This window comes from Coregonus clupeaformis, chromosome 21 (assembly GCF_020615455.1).
Source record: "Coregonus clupeaformis isolate EN_2021a chromosome 21, ASM2061545v1, whole genome shotgun sequence".
NCBI lineage: Eukaryota > Metazoa > Chordata > Actinopteri > Salmoniformes > Salmonidae > Coregonus > Coregonus clupeaformis.
In genome coordinates, this window is record NC_059212.1 from 12,473,083 (window position 1) to 12,495,566 (window position 22,484).

A 22,484-nucleotide genomic window follows, 5' to 3' on the forward strand; every position below is an offset into this window, starting at 1 on the left:
AACTCCACTTCACTTACTGTAGTTCAATAACCAAAATAAAATTTTTTCAAAGGCAAGGTGTCGTCTTAGCTGCCACCCCATTCTTTCTGCAGACATATTTGAATCTTTAATTGGGAGCAGATATTTAACAGAGTTTATGGAAAACGTGGTCACATAAAAAAAATGGAGGCAGAGGAGTTATAGATCCGCAACAGTGTTTTGCAAACATTTCCTTGAGCACCCCCTCAGGTGTGCTTGCACTGGAATACATCAAATAAATGAAACTGGCAGGGGGTACTTGAGTAGAGGTTTGGAAAACAGAAAACTGTTGAAGATCATCAACTCTTCTGCTTTGGCATATAGTATTTGTTGCCGATTCCATATCGAATTTAATTGAAAAGAGAGAAAGAAAGATTGGGGGATATAAAGGGAGAGGGGGAAGCACTGAGATATACAAAGGGAGGAGAAATAGAAGATATACAATGTAGGGGGGGGGGACTCAGGCAGAGTCAAATAAACTTGTGCAAAACAGAACACGAATTCACCCAGTAGACAACATAGGAAAACATTGATAAAATCCCTTAGGCGGTGCTCTAAAAATACCTATGCCTACACGAGGACAGGGTTTTTCTCCATATGTTACTTGGCATTTCTGATAAGGTGACAAGCAATGCAGGCTGGGTAGAGTGGAATTCACACCGCCACTTCCGAATAAACAGGTGCACATTGGGACGTTAGCCTCCGGGAATGCTGGGACATTGGTTAGGAAGCGGGTCCCTCCCTGCTGCAACAGCCATCTGTCTGAGCCTACAGTCATTGCTCCACACACAGTTCCGTTGTAAGTATAGGCCTACGATGTGCATGAAGACTACACACCACACACGCACACAGCAGACCTGGGTTCAAATACTATTTGAATCCATTTCAAATACTTCATCGGTGCTTGATTAAGCTTGTCTGGCTTAATGTATTAATAGAACAGTCCCTAAACTGCATACCTTTCCCATCTGGCACTCCAGGCAGACTAGAGCAAACGCTCAAGGTATTTGAAAGATTGGGTTCGATACAACAGACCCTGTTGCAGTGAATTTGTGTAAATAGAAAATGCCCTGCGTGTACACAATGCATCAAAGCAAGTCCACGCAGTGCAGACAAATAGATTCTGACAACACATACCCGCACAAACACAGACATTTAAAAAGCCTATGTTTTACAATGTAATCGCAGCACAAACTTGGCACAGAATTGTACATACACAATGGCAACACACACGCACACACACATACACACGCATGCATGTCCTCAGGCACACACAGACATCTAGAAAGAACCTTGTAGCAGTGATTGACATCTCCATATACTGTATGTTCCCATGCTTCCATTCATCTGAATAATAGTACAGTACGAACGTGTGACTTAAAGTACCCTTACATTATGCACTTGTTAGAAATCGAACCATGGCTAAAGCCTTGTTATCATTGGAAGCAACTTAGTCGGCGCTGAGTGAATTGAGTTGAGTGAATGAATTTGGGAGAATGTCTGTCTCATCTGCATTGGTGGCTTTATTTGTCGACAAGGCAAGGGGGCACACCTCTAATTGGGGGTAATTGAGGACAAGTGGTAAATCTTAGTGTTGGAGAGAGAAGGATTAGGTTGTGTTAACACCTTTTAAACATAGACCAACGTCCTAAAAAAGCTACACAGTCCCAATTTTTTGTTGTTGAAACATTTGGGATCATGTTGTATTTAGGCTGTTGAGTGCATTTAGAGTGTATAAATACTATTTTGACAAAGCTTGAGTGTTTAGAAACCATACACAATGTTCCAGAAGTACTCACATTTGGTGGCAGTGGTGGGATTACCTAACATCTCAAACTGGATTGGGTAGACCCAAGATTTTGTATATGTTAGATATTTCCATTACCCAACACACCAAGGCACAGAACAGGTAGAGCAGTGCAAATTGAACACTGATCTTACTTGACCTGCAGTACAACTGTTTTTATGGTGGAGTGCAGACTGCCCAAATGGAGAGCAGCTTAGCCCTGTTGCTGCTGAGCCTGTAAGGACAGACGCAGGGAGTGAACATTTAATGAAAAAATCAGACAGGAACAAAACACTGACAGCGTCTGGACAACGGAAACGAAACAACATGAATGCAGACACTGGGATCAAACTGAGGAACAGACAGATATAGGGGAGGTAACCAAGCAGTGATGAAGTTCAGGTGAGTCCAATAAAGCGCTGATGCGCGTAACGATGGTGACAGGTGCGCGTAATGATGGTCAGCCTGGCGCCCTCGAGCGCCAGGGAGGGGGAGCGGGAGCAGGCGTGACAGAGCCAAAAGGGGGTTATTGCGAACTGCTATTGGAGATGGGCCTAGTAATCCAAGGGTCAAAGAGGACATTCTCTATAACATTGGAAGAGTTTGGAGCAGTCAGTAGGGTCACAACCTCATGGTAGGTGATGGTATACATCAACACTTCTTTAATACATAGGACGAAAGAAGGTAGAACCACAACAAAAAGCTCCCTACTGTAGTTAATAGTAATTAAAATATACAAATATTCTCCAGGGGACACGATTGTTTGAAGTCGTTTATCAACTGAAGTAATTTCATGATAGTGATCACTAAGAGATAGTAGATTACAACACAACACTTCTTGGTCTGAATCCATTGCACAGGGGAAATTGACAGGAAAAACCATCCCACTCAACATCTCTTTGACCCCCTTTCCCATCCTCTTCGTATCCTGTAGACCAATAGTTGTATCAGGGATTCACTGACCTGTGGTGTTCATGTCTCATCAAATGTTCCACTAATTTCATGTGCTGTTTTCCGAACAGGTCGCCTGCTAACGCTAGCTAGCAAAAACACCCCCCTCAAAGTATCAGTATAATATCGTCCACAATAATATTGTGATATGTAACTATCAATTTTTTCCCCCATCACTAATGGTAGGTGGTACTTTATGATGGTAGACACACATGGTACAACTCTCCTAATCTCCAACTCCTATAGCTCTTCATTTTCAACTCTTTACCAAGGCTAACCAGTCTTTATCTTGGTATTTGGTAGCCTACTTTATGATGGGAGACCCACACTATACTAACCTGGTACGTTTGAACTAGTACCCCATCATCTAATGATACTACATTTTACATTTACATTTTAGTCATTTAGCAGACGCTCTTATCCAGAGCGACTTACAGTTAGTGAATACATATTTTTTTTATACTGGCCCCAGGCCTGCTGCTACTATCTGAAAAAGACTTGAAGGCCACAAACTCATAACTCATGTGAAGGGGGGTTTAAAGTGGGGACTCAGCTGTGACAAATACTGTTGCTTGTGTGTTTCCTTCCTTAAAGGGATAGTTCGGGATTTTGGCAATGATTTTCTTTATGTCTCTGCGTGCAGTTTGAAGGAAGTTGCCAACTAGCATTAGCGCAATTGCTAACTAGCACAATAACTGGAAGTCTATGGAGAAAGCTATTATGCTAGTTTGCCTGTCATTGTGGATTATGGCATTTATCAATGGGCATTGTGTTCTTTTATGATATGGTTATAAAGGTGTTATAGCAGGCCACATGACCTGTAGTGCTCCCCAATGACGTCACTGATGACGAGCTATCCAACTGCACAGCTGGATTTATCTGGATTATACAATATGGCATATCTGGTGCCCCCATTGGGTGACCCTTACATCTCCAAATTGCTTTTAAGTTAGCGTCATTGTCGTAGCCTCAACAAAACGGCATTCCTGAGTGCCTAATCCTGCCCCCCACTTTTTTCATAATTTGTTTTATTAATATGATACACTTCCACTGGTCCTGGGGCCCTTGTTAAGGTCAACGGTATTATGAACTTTACCCAGTACCGGGACATTTTAGCCCAAAACCTGGCTGCCTCTGCCAGGAGGCTGAAACTTGGCCACAAGTGTGTCTTCCAGCAAGACAATAACCCCAAACACACATCAAAATCCTCAAAGAAATGGTTAATTTACCACAAAATCAACATTTTACAATGGCCATCTCAGTCTCTGGACTTGAACCCCCTTGACAAACTAATTTTGACCCCTATCTTTTTGAGATGTACATTTTTCTTGTTGAACAAAATCTCTTTCTCTGAGCAATTGTATTAGTATAAAATAACGTTATTTTCCAAAAATGTTGAGCATACAATATACAGGAAACTGCCAAGATAATGAAACACTTGAGTAAATGAGGGATACAAAGTATATTGAAAGCAGGTGCTTCCACACAGGTGTGGTTCCTAACTTAATGAAGTCATCAACATCCCATCATGCTTAGGGTCATGTATTGGCTGGGCAGGCCATTATTTTGGCTATCATGGATATGACCCCACAGGGTACAAGTGATCACTGAATGGTTTGATGAGCATGACAACGATGTAAGTCATATGCCATGGCTGTCTCAGTCACCAGATCTCAACCCAATTGAACAATAATGGGAGATTCTGGAGCAGTGCTTGCGACAGCGTTTTCCACCACCATCAACAAAACACCAAGTTGCATCCCTCCAATATAGTTTCAGACACTTGTAGAATCTATGCCAAGGTGCATGGAAGCTGTTCTGGCTCGTGGTGGCCCAACGCCCTATTAAGACACTTTATGTTGGCGTTTCCTTTATTTTGACAGTTACCTGTAGCTCTGTATTTGTATTATTAATGTTATACAGTCTTTTTTGATAATCTTTGTCAAGGGTGCCAGTCATTTTGGACCTGACTGTATATCAGTGGGGAACCATCAAGGCCTTCTAATAATTGTTGTATTTTTTCAATATCAATGTCTGAGAAAACTGAGGAGAAAAAAAAGATCCAATCAGGATTTTTCTTTGGTCTCTGGGGAGATAAATCATCTAGATAAAACTGAGTGGTTATATTTAGCTTTGCTCTGTTGTTTTCCCACCCCAAAAATGTGGACACTTCCTGAATATGATGTCATTGTGGGAAGAGTACATTTACATTTACATTTAAGTCATTTAGCAGACGCTCTTATCCAGAGCGACTTACAAATTGGTGCATTCAACTTAGGATAGCCAGTGGGACAACCACATCTTGATCACAGTAAGTACACTTCTTCAAACAAGCAGCTGTGAGCAAAGTCAGTGCAATCAGGGACAACTACATCTCGATCACAATAAGTCAATTTCTTTAAACAAGTCAGTGCTAGCATGTGAAATAAGTCAGGTGTTAGTTTAGACAAAAGACAGTGGTAGTAAAGGGGGGGTAGAAGGATTACTATTATACTATTCCAGGTATTCCTTAAAGACGTAGGGTTTCAAGTGTCTCCGGAAGGTGGTACTACAAACTAACAGGGTAGAAAGTGAAATCAGGGACACACAGAACATATTAAATACAATAACAATAAATACAATCATCATAAAAAAAAAAAAAACGTTTTTGATGAGAGATTTTAAATAGGATTATAAAATAATGATGTCTTATATTTCTCATAGAAGTTGATGAATAGCACCTAGGGACATGGAAAAAACGCCTACATCCACTAAAAACAAAATGCATCAAATTTACTTTGAGATACATCCTAATATTTATATATTTCTTAATTCAATTATTTAACTTTTAGATCTGTGTGTATTGATGTGAATTGTTAGATATTACTGCACTGCTGGAGCTAGGAACGCAAGCATTTTGCTACAGCCACAATAATACAGTGCTGTGAAAAAGTATTTGCCCCCTTTCTAATTTTCTCTACTTTTGCATATTTGTGATACTGAATGTTATCAGATCTTCAACCAAAACCTAATATTAGATAAAGGGAACATAAGTGAACAAATAACACAACAATTACATATATATTTCATAAACAAAGTTATGCAACCCCCAATTCCCCTGTGTGAAAATGTAATTGCCCCCTTACACTCAATAACTGGTTGTGCCACCTTTAGCTGCAATGACTCCAACCAAATGCTTCCTGTAGTTGTTGATCAGTCTCTCACGTCGCTGTGGAGGAATTTTGGCCCACTCTTTCATGCAGAACTGCTTTAACTCAGTGACATGTGGGTTTTCAAGCATGAACTGCTCGTTTCAAGTCCTGCCACAACATCTCAATTGGGATTAGGTCTGGACTTTGACTAGGCCATTCCAAAACTTCCAATTTGTTGCTTTTTAGCAATTTTCATGTAGACTTGATTGTGTGTTTTGGATCATTGTCTTGCTGCATGACCCAGCTGCGCTTCAGCTTCAGCTCACAGACGGATGGTCTGACATTCTCCTGTAGAATTCTCTGATACAGAGCAGAATTCATGGTTCCTTCTATTAAGGCAACTCGTCCAGGTCCTGAGGCAGCAAAGCATCCCCAAACCATTACACCACCACCACCATGCTTGACCTTTGGTATGATGTTCTTACTGTGGAATGCAGATTTTGGTTTTCGCCAGACATTACTGGAACCATGTCGTCCAAAAAGTTATACTTTTGAATCATCTGTCCATAGAACGTTCTTCCAAGAGTCTTGATGATCATCCAGGTGCTTTTTGGCAAACTTGAGTCAACTTTTTGGACGAGATGGGTCCCACTATTTTACAGAAGCTACAGTATGCTACCATGCACTGTCTATCCGAGATTGCTAAATAATGAGCTACAATGGCTGCTTCTGATGATTCGTCTTTCCAAGAAGAGCTGGAGGCCAAAACATGTTCTGATGTTCTTTTACATAAGAACATACAGCCCTATTTATTTGAGCCAGAATCCACTGAACAGGAGTTGAGACGGCGAGAAAAATAATTGCGAGACCAGCAAGCAGCGATGGCAGCCTAGACCAGCTGGACCAGGACTCAGGAGGGCAAATGACAAACGAGTAAGTTGTTTTGCTGTCGGTATCTAGCTAGCAATATAAGCTCACTTTTTAAACGAAGCAGTGTTGTTCAGTACAGTACGATTTGGTGATCGATTCGTCCATGACAGGGCTTGCTAGTACCACTACAAGGCAAGCTAGACACGTTTAGCTTGCTAGCTGTGTATTTTCTATCCCTAAAATGTACTGTAGTCTAACATTATCGCTAGCTAGATAACTAGCCTAGCTAGCCTCAGTGCCTCTCATTAAGAGCAAAACTGGAGAAATGTTTTGATAATGGCTTAGAGTAAAGGAATGACTTTGGTTTTATGACTCATATTAGTCTTGGAGTAACTATAACTGTGTGTTGTAGCTAGCTAGCTAACCTGTGTCTGGAGATGTCTCATATTCTACACCATGCTGCTACAGTAGAAATACAAACAGTACACAATGATTGCCCATGAATGTGTACTAGCGTTTTCGTCTTTCTCTCACAGACAATACCGCTTGGATACAAAGAAGTTGATGACTCTCAAGAGAAGTGAAAAGTCCCATAACAACAACCTCCCCTTGTAACAAAGTGACTTCGAACACCTCATTGCACCACCAAACACACCATTTGCAAGTATTCCCTATGTAGAACTGTAGTATTTATTATAAGCGTTAGTAGTATATTGTTCTTCTACTGTATGTATGTCATACATTGCCATAACTGTTCCTGCATACTGCTGTGTAAACTCACATCAGTCTCAAGCGCAAATAAACTTAGTCTTGAATACAAGCCATGTCTACTTATTTGCTATATTGACAGACTAATCTACTGTTATATTGAAGCGTGTTCACTTGCCAACAAATGTCAGTTTAAATGACACACCAACTCCCTGCATTATTTGTTTTAGCAGTAAGACTGAAGCTAGTTTATCCAAATACATTTAATAAATATCACAATGAATTGATCCAGAAGTTGAAGTCAACACTTTATTGCTTTCTGATGCAGCTGGAATAAAAAAATTAAAAGCATATAAAAACATAATTAGATACATATGTACAACAGCTAGCAACATCTATACCACAGTGCAGGTGTGAGCATACTAGGCATTTTATATTATACTACTATATCAGTCTAACTGAATATGGATGTTATGTTGGTTGAATGTTCCAGGCAGGTTCCAGAATGTTCTTCAGCTGGTGAACCTCTTCTTGTGTTGGGTAATGGCAGCTGGTTTAGCAGGCTTTGGCGCTGTGGCGATGTTGGCAGGGATGTTGGGTTTGAGGAGCTGTGAATCAGGCTCTTTGTAGACAACCGTCTGGTCCTTTCTGCACTCCACAGCCAGGTGGACAAGCCTCTCGTACACTTTCTTCACCTCCAACTTCTTCGACCTCTAGTTGTGTGGTTCAGTAGACAAGCACTGCCAACAATAGAGTGAATAGGTTAGAAGACTATACTAACGGCCCCTCTCCCCCATGTCAAAGAACTGACTGCAACGGTGTGAAAAGTTTGAAGAGCACTTGTCTTGTAGACAGTTTAGTGTATTGGTGATTTTGTTTTCTCAAGACGGTAGTGTGCTTTCATAAATACCTTTGGCTGTCCTGGCTTGTTTCTAAGACAGATGATGTTGAGCTTGAGCTTATTCCAGGCTGAAAGCTTCGATCCAATGGGTCTACAGGCTCTGTACTACTAAAGGTCATCATCAGCAGCAGCAGGATTAGTCTGTAGGACACACAGTAGTCAGTGATTAGCCAACATTTTACTACTTTGTCCCCATTAATACACACTCAAACAAGGTACTATATCCACCCATTCCCCCATGTCAATAGATCATGCATACTAACCTTCACATACAATACCAACCCCCAACAGACACCAGTCACCCACACCATCCCCTCCTTACTAATACCTCCTTTTCTCCAACTTAGACTTCAAACCTTGCATGAACAATCAACTAAGCCTCCATAACACAGAGAAAACTACCATAGAAGTTGTAGCCTACTTGTTAACACACCAACTATGACAACAAGACACAGACCATGTTTATCCCTAGCTCCAGTATATTTGCTCATCATAGAGTCATGGAAAGATTTAGTAGATTTTAGTAAGATTTTTCAAGGTGACTTACACTATTTCCTGGTGCTGAGCTTGATGTTGATGTCTATGCAGATGTTGATGGGATCGGACTCTAAATAGAACACAGTCACATTAGCCTCTGCGGTAGTTAGGTAGCTAGCTAAAGGTTAGCTACCGTAACCTAACGAAGCTAACGTTCGCTTGCAAAAGTTACAAATCACATTGCCAGACAGCAGCTGGCTAATTACATTGATATGGTTTGGAATGTATAGTCAGCGTATTATGAAAGCTAGCTAGCTAGATTTTGGTTCAGATACAGTGCCTTCAGAAAGTATTAATATTGTTGTGTTACAAAGTGGAATTCAAATGGATTGAATTGTCATTTTGGTCAACAATCTACACAAAATACTCTGCAATGTCAAAATGGAAGAAAAATTATAGTGTAAAAAAAAAAGCATGAAAATTTTTACTAATATATCTTGATTACATAAGTATTCACACCCCCTGAGTCAATACATGTTAGAATCACCTTTGGCAGCGATTACAGCTGTGAGTCTTTCTGGGTAAGTTCTCGAACAGCTATCCACACATGGATTGTGCAAAATATGTCCATAACTTTTTTCAAAATTCTTCAAGTTCTGTCAAATTGGTTGTTGATCATTGCTAGACAACCATTTTCAGGTCTTGTCATAGAGTTTCAAGCAGATTTAAGTCAAAACTGTAACTCAGACACTCAGGAACATTAACTGTCTTCTTGGTAAGCAACTCCAGTGTAGATTTGGCCTTGCGTTTTAGGTTATTGGCCTACTGAAAGGTGAATTAATCTCCCAGTGTCCAGTGGAAAGCAGACTAAACAAGGTTTTCCTCTAGGATTTTGCCTGTGCTTAGCTCCATTACATATCTTTTTTATCCTGAAAAACTCCCTAGTTCTTAACAATTACAAGCATACCCATAACATGATGCAGCCACCACTATGCTTGAAAAGTGTTACTCAGTAATGTGTTGTATTGGATTTGCCCCAAACATAACACTTTGTATTCAGGACAAAAAGTTAATTGCTTTGCCACATTTTTTGCAGTATTACTTTAGTGCCTTGTTGCAAACAGGATGCATGTTTTAGAATATTTTTTATTCTGTACAGGCTTCCTTCTTTTAAATCTGTCAATTAGGTCAGTATTGTGGAGTAACTACAATGTTGTTGATCCATCCTCAGTTATCCTATCACAGCCATTAAACTCTGTAACCGTTTTAAAATCACCATTGGCCTCATGGTGAAATCCCTGAGCAGTTTCCTTCCTATTCAATGTCTGCTTTTTTATTTGTATCCATCTACCAATAGGTGCTCTTCTTTGAGAGGCATTGGAAAACCTCCCTGGTCTTGGTGGTTGAATCTGTGTTTGAAATTCACTGCTCGACATGAGGGGCCTTATAGATAATTGTATGTGTAGGGTATAGATATGAGGTAGTCATTCAAAAAGCATGTTAAACACTGTTATTGCATGCAGAGTGAGTCCGTGCAACTTATGTGACTTGTTTTTACTCCTGAACTTATTTAGGCTTGTCATAACAAAGGGGTTATTATTTTGTAAAAATTTATAAAAAACATGAATCCACTTTGACATTTTGGGGTACTGTGTGCAGGCCAGTGAAAGAATATTTCAATTCAATCAATTTTAAATGTAGGCTGTAACATAACAAAATCAAGGGGTATGAATACTTTCTGAAGGCACTGTAAACAAATGTAGTTTGCTAGCTAGTTAGCTAGGTAACGTTAGCTACGTTACCTCAGCTTGACTTCTTTTCTGCTGCTCTGATGTTGGCTGATCGGATGCCTTCCTCTTTGAAGTGAAGTTGAAAATCGATGGAACAGCATCACTTTTCAATGTTCGACGACATGGCAACCCCATCAGTTGAGAATTCAGTTCCTTTTCGAAATCCTCTGTCTTTGATATTTCTCACATCAACTGGATACACCTTCACGGGGCGGTACTGCATCCTGAAATCGCTATGAATTCTGGATAATGTGGTTTGCTTACAACCAGGAAATGTAGTTGGCCTGTTTCTACTGGTGCGCTGATATTCGCGTGTAGTGAGGAAATATTATTTTTTTAGGACACATATGATATGTTAATAACATATTAACTGACATATATAGTGAAATAGAACAGTGGTGAAATTTCCCTTTAAGTATTTTTGTTGTTGTAGTGGGGGACAGTAACATTAGAACTTTCAACAATATTATACTTTAACTCTTTAGAACACATAGCGGCCGTCGACGGCCTTTCTTTAAAATTACTATAGCGGCCGTGAACGGCCTTGTTTTTCTAACAATAATATCTGTGTCGTATTCGCGTGGCTTTTCAATGTTTTTAAAAAACTTAATTACTCAAAATGACGGCGCTGAAGCGCACATGACTTTTCACTGTGAAAGAGGCTGTATCTATATTGGTTGGTGATACGGATTCAGACACATCCTTGAACTTTGAAAAGCAATGATATATAGATAAATGTCGAGGTGAGTGAAATAAGTAAACAGCAGATATATGTTTGGTGTTGCCGATGTTTGATGCTGTGAAAGTTGGGGAATAGCTCTCAGATTAGCAAGTCCTGTCATGTCATGATAACTTGGTTGGTACAGGCGAGCACATCAGCGGTGGAGCTCAAATGATTGCTCTCTGTCTCATGGAAATAGTTGCAGTGTTTAGCTGTATATAGTCAGCTAACTAGTTGGTTGTTTTGTCTTGTTTCTACTAATGTAATTCATGTGGAAACGGCTTGCTATAGCTAGCTAGCTAGCTAACTAAAAGTTGTGTGTAGCGGTATATTTGGGCTGCGCTGTAGCATCAACCTCAGCTGTCACTTTCACTAGCTAGCCATACAGACAACCAGTTAACTAGCCACCGAACTGAAGGCTAGAGTAATTTGTGTTTATCCGTTGGGCTTAGGTTATGGTTTGTCATGTTTGCTTGGTGCAGATATTCATATTCGGAAAGTATTCAGACCCCTTGACTTTTTCCACATTTTGTTACGTTAAAGCATTATTCTAAAATGGATGAAATTTTTTTTTAAATCCCTCATCAATCTACACACAATACCACATAATGGCAAAGCGAAAACAGGTACATTTTAGAAACAGAATTCCTTACTTACATAAGTATTCAGACCCTTTGCTATGAGACTCGAAATTGAGCTCAGGTGCATCCTGTTTCCATTGATCATCCTTGAGATGTTTCTACAGCATGACAGGAGTCCACCTGTGGTAAATCCAATTGATTGGACATGATTTGGAAAGGCACACACCTGTCTATACAAGCTCCCACAGTTGACAGTGCATGTCAGAGCAAAAACCAAGCCATGAGGTTAAAGGAATTGTCCGTAGAGCTCCGAGACAGGATTGTGTCAAGGCACAGATCTGGGGAAGGGTACCAAAAACATTTCTGCAGTATTGAAGGTCCCCAAGAACACAGTGGCCTCCATCATTCTTAAATGGAAGAAGTTTTGAACCACCGAGACTCTTTCTAGAGCAGGCCGCCCGGCCAAAGTGAGCAATCAGGGGAGATGGGCCTTGGTCAGGGAGGTGACCAAGAACCCGATGGTCACTCTGACAGCGCTCCAGAATTCATCTGTGGAGATGGGAGAACCTTCCAGAAGGACAACCATCTCTGCAGCACTCCACCAATCAGGCATTTTATGGTAGAGTGGCCAGACGGAAGCCACTCCTCAGTAAAAGGCACATGACAGCCCGCTTGGAGTTTGCCAAAAGGCACCTAAAGATTCTCTGGTCTGATGAAACCAAGATTGAACTCTGTGGCCTGAATGTCAAGCGTCACGTTTGGAGGAAACCTTGCACCATCCCTATGGTGAAGCATGGTGGTGGCAGCATCATGCTGTGGGGATGTTTTTCAGCGGCAGGGACTGGGAGACTAGTTAGGATCGAGGGAAAGATGAAACGGAGCAAAGTACAGACAGATCCTTGATGAAAACTTGCTCCAGAGCGCTCAGGACCTCAGACTGTGGCGAAGGTTCACCTTCCAACAGGACAACAACCCTATGCACACAGCCAAGACAATGCAGGTGGGGACAAGTCTCTGAATGTCCTTAAGTGGCCCAGCCAGAGCACAGACTTGAACCCGATCAAACATCTCTGGAGAGACTTGAAAATAGCTGTGCAGCGACGCTCCCCATCCAACCTGACAGAGCTTGACAGGATCTGCAGAGAAGAATGGGGGAAACTCCCCAAATACATGTGTGCCAAGCTTTAGCGTCATACCCAAGAAGACTTGAGGCTGTAATCGCTGCCAAAGGTGCTTCAACAAAGTACTGAGTAAAGGGTCTGAATTGGCTCAAATGCATGAAGAAGGAAAGAAATTCCACAAATGAACATTTAACAAGGCACACCTGTTAATTGAAATGCATTCCAGGTGACTACCTCATGAAGCTGGTTGAGAGAATGCCAAGAGTGTGCAAAGCTGTCATCTAGGCAAAGGGTGGCTACTTTGAAGATTTGTTTAACACATTTTTTGTTACCACATGATTCCATATGTGTTATTTCATAGTTTTGATGTCTTCACTATTTTCTACAATGTAGAAAATAGTAAAAATAAAGAAAAACCCTAGAATGAGTAGGTGTGTCCAAACTTTTGACTGGTATTGTATGTAAATGTGATATTTTATATATATATACATTTGCCAAAATCTATTTAAAAAAACTGTTTTTGCTTTGTCATTATGGGGTATTGTGTGTAGATTGATGAGGAAAAAAAAGATTTTATCCATTTTAGAACAAGGCTGTAACGTAACAAAATGTGGAAAAAGTCAAGGGGTCTGAATACTTTGCCTAGTATTCCTAATATTAGACAGCTTAGCTGTCATGTTAGGGTAGTAGATGCCCGCGCAGTGGAGTTCATATGATGAGTTGGATATTTGTTTACACAGCCAGCTAACAAGTTGCTTGTTTTGTTCTGTTTCTACCGATGCAATTCATTTGGAAACTGTCCCTGCTTCGTGACTAATCAGCTAACATTGGCAAACTCTGTAGTTAGTCTGTCAGGCAAGAAAGCAAGAGTTGATTGGAAAAGAGAGAGAGTGTGTGTGTGGAATGGGAGGCGTGTAACTGTATCACACAACTTATTATGGAAACCCCTTATTAGGAAGTAGTATGTGTATGGTTGAGAAAAAGAGAGGAAGGAAGAGAGACAGTTTGAGAGGGAGAGAGAGATTATGTTCCTGACTACTATTGTCTCCTATTTGTTTCTCCTCTCCTCTCCCTCTGTTACTCTGTTCCTCTAAGTCAGTGAAACCGAAGGAAGTGATGTGGAGAGTCAGGGCTCAGCAGCAAAAGGCAGGGAGGAAGAGGAGTTAGAGATGATTGGAGGGATAGAGATGTGGAGCCGAGAGGAGAGCGGAGGGAGAGTAGAGTGAAGAGGAAGGAGAGGAGAGTGGATGAAGAGGAACATGGAGAGGAGGAGGAAGAGGAGGAGGAGGAGGGAGAGGACAAAGCAGTGTCTGCCCCAAGTCCCACCATTCACCCTTGTACCACACAGCCTGGGCCTAAAGTGACAGTGGCAGGGGTTTTGGAGTTGGTTTTAAAGTGGTCGGAACTTATATCTGTTCCAGAGCTTGTAATGGATTACAACAAGAAAATGGGCGGGGTTGACCATCTTGACCAACTGAGGAGCTATTACAATGTTGGACGCACAGGCAGAAAATGGTGGAAGTACAGTATGTGTTTTGGGGGATGCTCAACATTGCCATCATAAATGCGTACATTGTGTGGGGGACCCTGCAAAGGCCCCTTCCCAGAAACTGCAGGCACTGGTCCCTGAAGGCATTCAAAATGCAGCTTGTGCATTCACTTTGTGATATGGCTACAGTGGCAGGAAGAGGGGAGCCAAGAGTGTAGCACCAGGGTGTGTGGACTGAGATGCAACTCATTTGAAAGCAGGTGAAGTTTGAAGGGCACACGAGAGGGTGTGTGGTGTGCATCCGGAGTGGACGTAGTGCAAAGAGTGGGAGATGTGTAGAAACCTCCTTTGGGTGCTCTACGAGTTCTGTGCCACTTTGCAGGATGGGGCCGTGCTTCCAGAAGTTCCATGACATGTTGTAGGCTAAATGCAAACACTAAAGTGACAGTGTGAACTATGAATTTGTCCTATAAATCTTTTATTGTCTCTGAACAGTTGTTGTGTTTTGTATCCTCTCTCTCTATCTGTCTCTATCTAATACTTGTTGCATTCACTGAATTGTTGTCAAAGTAGGCTACTATTTCTACCTTTTGTGTCAGGCCTGGTCTGTATTAAATCTTATTGAGAGAGGTTACCTACATTTTGAAATAGTCTCTGAATAGTTGTTTGCATTTTTACATTGTTACAGAAGTAAGAATCATTGTCAATCAAATAGCCTACTTTGGGTGGGTTTTGACATACTTTCTCAATATTGTCCTCAGGTCACATTTTAGATCCTTTTTTTATTGATATGTAAATAATATTTATAAGTATAATATATTATACTTGGTACATTTTGAGTGAGTAATTTAGTCAAATTTACTACAATTTAAATACTCTGTTTTTTTGGCTGTGTTGAGTGTTAATCATTTTTTGAAAGTGAGTGTCTTTTAGGACTGTCCCCGACTATACAAAATCTTGGTCAACCGAGAGTCGTCCTGTTCTTTCGACCAATGGTTTGGTCGAAATGTTTAAACGTATTTATCCATATATAGACAGACACACCCTATGTGTTTGAATAAAAACCAACTACATATGCACTGAGCTTGTCTGATGATTTAAGCCCACCGTTTGATTAAATCATTAAGACACACAAATGACTCAAGAAAGAGCCCGATGGTCACACAGATTTTAAAAAATGGCAGCGAGTGCCTGTGTGACTGGCGCACGTTGTCTCGCTCTCCTCCCTACTGCAGCGAAAAGGCACCACAGCACAGCAGGTGTTTATTGCGCTGTCCGTGCTGAAGCTGCAACATCATTTCAGCCATTTAGTTTCTTACTTGTTTCTGACTGAAAGGTTCTGTTACCGAAATCCCTCATTTGTTCAGGAAAAACATTCCCTATTCCCTCAACCCTTGCTCTCTTTCCGTGAAACATGTCAGCATCGCATGCATGTGACCAATAGGGCCTGACCTATAGCCTATCATAATCACATCAATACATTGGTTATTACAAAATCCCAACACAGTAATGTCGACAGCAAAATGGATGCGGCGGACATGAAAAAGAAACTCGAAACAGGCGAATGTTTACTTCTTGTTCAGGAGGGAAAGGAGAAGTCAGATCTGTGGAAGACATTTGACTTAGTCGTGGAAACTACTGGAGATCAAGAAAAAGGAGGGTATAGGAGCAATTATGTGTGCCAAACTGTTGCTGTTAGATTACAATATTATTATTTTTTCTGACCATTTGGAACAGTGTAAACAACACTCAATAAATACGTTTACCAGAGAGTCTGTTCTAACGGGGAAAAAATATATATAAAGCCTTTAGTACAGCAGACTAAAAAAAAAACAGTCGCATGCATTCGTGAATTGCGGTTTATTTATTGTTTAGGCTAATTATTCAAAGCTCCCTTTATTATTTAATTTTAAAACTAAAACGCTTGATTGCATTTCAAAGCATGAATGTCTCGTATGCTGTGTGATGGCATGAACGAATAAATGATTGATTGATACAGTAGCCTACATATTGAAATATAGGCCTAAGTAAGTTACGGTATTAAGACTAAACAGGACGCACTCTTAGGCCTACAGCTCGATGGTGGTTATACAAGGCTACTATACAAAGCCTACTAATGATAACGATATGACTTATTATAATGATGATAATAATAATAATTGTAGTAAAAAACAATAAGAGGGAAATCAGGAAAAAGGGTATAGGAGTGAGAGCTGCGTATTATGTGTGACAAACAGGTGCTGTTAGATTACAATATTATTTTTCTGCCTGTTTAGAACAGTGTAAACAACACTAAATAAATAAGTAATACCAGTCCGTTGTAACAAATAAAATAGTAAAGCCTTTATTACAGCATAGCAAATATTAAAAACAGCCAAATATGTGAAATTGCTTTATCAGACATTTTGCCATTGCATGAAGCAGACGCTTGATGTGCACAGAATCAGTAGGCTATTAAACAAACACTTAAACAGGCAATAGAAGAAAGATCTGTCTTATATCTGTAGATATATATGGATGATTTATAAAGCCAAGCACATTTAACAGTTAGGCTATTTATTATAGACCTAATTAAGTTGGGGTTTGCTCTCGCCTCAATTTTCTTCGACAATTAGGCTAAGCCCTATTCGCAGGGGACTAGTATTACTAGAGAACGTTGGTCATGTAATTATTACCCCAGAATGTCTGTTATTCCACAGGACGATTAGGACAGGATTAGTTTTTCCAAACTACCCCCTGTAATTCTTTTTTCCCCAATAAATTGACAGTTATGACGGAAGTCTGGAGTTTTTTCTAGGCGTGAAGATATTTCAACAAGTCCAGGCAATAACAGGGCTGATAACTGATAACTCGAGTTTGGTTCCCAAGTTTCTAAACCATACCAAACCATCTTTGGTATAGTGTCGCCATTATATTTTTATTGAGGAAGTGTGATCATAATCATTAGGATATTTTAGCGATCCACAGTAGACATCCTAAATGCCCCCAGCCTTCAGTTGTGAGCTAAACAGTGCACTTGCACTTGAGATGCGTTTTAAGGCTATGGATGCGGAAGTGCACTTATCATTTCCAAACGTTTAGGTCAGTTGAATGCTGCTTTGCGATCTATTAACAGCAAGGGTTACATTAAATAGGCGCAATATTTTTTACTGATGCATTTGGCAATATTCAATTTATACGCACAAAACATATTAACAAAAGCATTCACTGTAAAAGTTGATACATGTAGGCCCTTCATATCTAGGCTATGCACAGAACGTCATTAAATGTATCAAAACAGCTGTCAAACTCAGACATTCCTCTCAAAACACAGGGATGTCGATTGGCACGGGACTAGTATTATCAGAGGACCTTGGAGTTCGCCAAAAAACAGTAGGTTATTCTGGCTGGAATTGTTACTCTCCTGCCATTACTGACATGGCAGATTTGGACGTGATTAAATGACAGATGTGGTGTTTTGTGCTTGTGCACATAATAACATTACCCGACCACCCCCAGTAAAACGAATCCAGTCCGAATAGGGTTTAAGGCAAGGGCTGTTTCCTCGTCTCTGCTGCTGCCTCTGCCGCATTGTTCTCAATCCCAATATGCTGGTTAATTTTGCTATTATGCACATAGCAACATAGGGAAAGGCGCCAATTCTACGGCGCACTGAAGATTATGTTTCAGAATCGCGAACTCACCATATCCAACACGGGAGAAAGCGCATTTGTTATAAAATAATATTAGATTTATTAGTGTTGCACCATTATTTTTACATAATATAATCATATGCAATTTCAGTATCACGTCTTAGAGTGATGGACTGCGCCATCCCTGTGGCCTCCACAATGGATTAGTCCACTGAGACGGGCACGAATCAGACAGGTGTCTTGTGTGCCGCGGGAAGAAAATTGCGACTGTTCGACTAAAGAAATGTCAGTCGACCAACAGCCTATTGACCAAACAATTATTTGCCGAAAAGTGTGCCATTGCCTGGCTATTAATAAATCCTCTTACATTTTAGTCATTTAGCAGACGCTCTTATCCAGAGCGACTTACAGTTAGTGAGTGCATACATTTTCATACTGGCCCCCCGTGGGAATCAAACCCACAACCCTGGCGTTGCAAGCGCCATGCTCAACCAACTGAGCTACACCGATACTCTTAGATGTAAAGACCTGCATGGTTCTGGTACCGGGTCCGACTGACATTTTTGCTTATGAATCGATCTGTGGACACCGTCGATCGAAATGGCTTGCATTGAGCGATACCCCTGGTTCCCACAGACACAGTATATTTTCTGAGCCTGTGTTAGGTAGGATGTGAAATCTGAAACCACTTGAAGCTGGGATGTCCCTCGTACCATTTCATTCGCTCTTCCGACTGTCTATCCACTCCCGGCTGAACCCTACATCACAGCCACTGAAAAAGCACATGCCGGCAATCTTTACAGCTCAGCAGGAGCGAGTGGTTTCATCATGGTAGCCCATTCAGAGGTCAATTTATAGCCATTAATCTAAAATAATTCATAGATTTTAAACAAAAAACACTTTATGTTTGTCATAGACAGACATGGTTAATATGATATGAAAGGAGAGTTCCTAACGAGTTCAGAAAGCCAAGCTAGAGCTCTGTGAGACGTTCACAACGATGGGGACAGACGTTTTGATCAATAGAGACCTTTAGAAAATATGCACATTTTCTCTAACACTAAACATACACATTTGTATTTTACAGTTAAAAGGAAGATTAAATCGTATAGTTAGTCGTTTTATAATTTGATTATACTATATTTAGAAAGCATACATGTCGTTTCAAGCCTTATTCATTCAGTTTTGTTGAACAGGAAATACATACAATATGTCATATTTGTACAGTGACAACAGCTCCCACCATTTCATTAGACCACTACTGGGGCACAATTAAACTATAGCAAATTATCTGGAAGACGGAGGATGAAACAAGTGCATAGGCCTATGCTTTATCCATCAATCTGGAATGACAGGTAGCCTACCACAATGCATTTACATTTTACATTTAAGTCATTTAGCAGACGCTCTTATCCAGAGCGACTTACAAAATGCAGTCCCCTCTTTCGGATAATGACAATTCAGGTAGCCCAACCAAGTCGGCCAATACATTGGATAAATGGTAGTTTATACACACATAAACCTATCCAGGGCTAATAAACTGCCTATACGGCTATACTTATCAACAAACAGAAAGACCAGTAACGCATTTATTACATGCATGATACAGACTGATGGGAACTACTTTGCTGGCTCTACTGTGCTGCTCTCCAAGGCATACATTGAAGAAAACTGCACTAGAGCGACCAGAATTGCCCTTGTAACACCATTCAGTGACCCAACGATGCCAATAGATAGTAGGCCCATAATGAGCCTATAATGAAGAAACGATTCAATCCATATGACCTATTCGATATCCTAGGTTTGGAAAGCGATACATTTTTTTTGTTGTTGCCCTGGCTACAATTTGAATAGCATTGCCTAGGCTACAGTTCTAGCCTATCTATCAAAGAGAATGCAGTCAGTGACAAGCCTTGGTAATAACAACGACACACCCTCTGAATAGTCTTCAACAGCTTTGTACATTTATATCAGATAGCTGGTTTAGAATGGTCGTAAGTATGCAACCATCCGAACACGGCTGTTATATGAGAATAGAGCCCGCGACTGTAACCACAGTTTCAGCCTATAATGATGAGGTAGCCTTTTTTTTTTTTTTACATTGCCAAAAGCCTGTTTCCGTAAGAGTTAAATGTCCATGTTCAGTGGTCTGGGGTCTCAGAGCCACATTTCCTGTCCCCGGTTTCACCCAGTTCTATAACATTACTAATCTGACGAATTCCGCATATAATTCAACATTTTATCAGCGATGTATTTTCCTTACCTGTACATAATTGTTTTCACAGTATTCTGCAACCCTCGACAGATTTTGGTAGCTTTCCACGAGCGCTCGTTTACCGGCTGGAATTTCTTCCTCTAGCAACATTTGTAGCTCTGCCATCTTACATCCCTCTGCATTTCCTTCCTTCCTTCCTTTCTTTCTTTCTTTCTTTCCAACGAACCAAAGCTTTGTCGTTTTCCGTGTGGTGAGAAAGGGGTTCCACGCCTGGTATTGTGAGATTTCTGGCCTCGATTTTATAACCGTCCCAAAATGATACGCGCTCTGGGGGCTCGTTGTTAACTGTGATTGGTTCAAATGCTACATCGATTAGTTGTGGACCAATTGAATTTCAGTGCGATAATCGCTCGTGAACCTAAACCCAAAAGTGATGAAGTGTGATATACAATCCGGTCTAGTGATACAAAGTAGCCTATCCAGTGCTTTTGTTGCATTCTATATGCTACATTGTAACATTTTGTCCTTGTGCGTGTGTATCAAAAAGATATATGCTTTTTTTTAAAGGTAAGCAAAACTGAATTGTTCCAGTCAGCCACAGATGATCCGTTATATTGACAGAGATACTCAAGTGGCCGCTCTAACAATGAAAATTCGTTTCTTAAAAAATGGAGGGCAGTCGGGAGGAGGCAAGAGCAGGTGGGACCATTCTAGCCAATGAGAGGGCAGGTACGCGTGTGAACAACAGGCACAACTCAGATATAAAGTGGGGTTTTTTCTCAAAGTTGCCGGGATGTCACCTGTCCTACATATATCAGTACATTCGTAACAACCTAAGCATTACGACACTTCTATTCGATCAAATAAGCCATAACATTTTTTGTTGACCAAATTCGACACTCTCTCATTGACCTCCAAACAAAAACTCCTCGCTTGGTGAGTGAAAAAAAAAAACGACAAAACGCCACCTGCTGGAGAAGACCGATTTTGGGCCCAGTTATCCTTTTCGCTTCGCCTCTTTCTGAGTCAGCACTACATCTCCCATATTAAATCCCCCATTAAGAGCATTATGGGCCTTGTAGGAATACTAAATCAAACCTACTGGTGCATAGTGTAATTATTGGTCAAAAGACACTAGGCCTACAACTCCGGGAATTATATGTTTTGTGTGTTTGGTTCGACCGAATTTGAGAGGTCGGTGTCGGACTGTCGGCATAGGCCTATATCCAGACAGCAGAGGGATTGATCCATCCAAACATGCATAGGGTGAGTTCACCTTCTATCGACTTGGTTCTGTTTTTACATTCACTCTGATATGAACATTTAATGTTGAGAATGTTTGCAACAACTGAATAGCCTCATGCGAAAATAATTTGTAACAATCCTATTAGATAGGCATGTAGCCTATCCATTTAATACCTTGACGAGGTGCGAGGGTATTGAATAGGCCTATTGATTTCAATTACACATTATGAAAGCCTGTTGATTTAATACCATTTAAAAATGGACATTATTGCTGCCATGTGTCACGAACCGGCTCAAGTTCGTAACAAAAGGGAGACACGTGGAGACAAGGAATACTCAAAGTATATATTTATTAACTGAAGTAAACTAAATCAAATAACAATGGTGTGTGTAATCAGTAGTGTAAGTGAGTGTTTGCATGCATAAATGTAATATGGAAAAGTGTTGAGAGGTGCCAAAGCAAACAACCAAAAAGGCCACAAAAATACCACAACCAAAGTCAAAGTATCTGCCTGGAGAGAGTCTCCTCAATGAATGTGGAAGAGGTCAATTTATGCTGGGACACACCCGGCCCAGGTGTTTCCCATGTAGCTGACGACCCTCCCAACTCCGCCCACCGGCATCCTAATAAGGAAACAAGAGCAAAGAGAGAATATGGCAGACAGAGTGGGAGGGTCGTCACACCCCCCCATCCCCCCATAAGACCGGGGACCAACAAGGACCCCGGACCAACGTCACCAGCCCCCTGCGTCCCAAACCGACAAATTGTACATGTTCACACCTCCACTTGCCCCACCCATCATCCTCCTCTCCAGACCTCAGCAACCTTTACACAGGAAGCAACCTTT

General features: G+C 40.8%; 1 protein-coding gene across 2 annotated transcripts in view; it reads right to left on the bottom strand.

Moving 5' to 3' along the window:
* Positions 1 to 20,955, bottom strand: part of LOC121534931 (abl interactor 1-like) — a 57,742-nt gene extending 36,787 nt beyond the window's left edge. The window contains exon 1 of one of the 2 annotated variants that reach the window (XM_045206213.1): positions 20,440 to 20,955. In XM_045206213.1, coding sequence (XP_045062148.1) covers positions 20,440 to 20,556 — 117 coding nt within the window. In that variant the 5' untranslated portion in view covers positions 20,557 to 20,955. The remainder of the gene's footprint in view (positions 1 to 20,439) is intronic. The other variant, XM_045206212.1, reaches the window with a different exon arrangement.
* Positions 20,956 to 22,484: the final 1,529 nt, after the last annotated feature.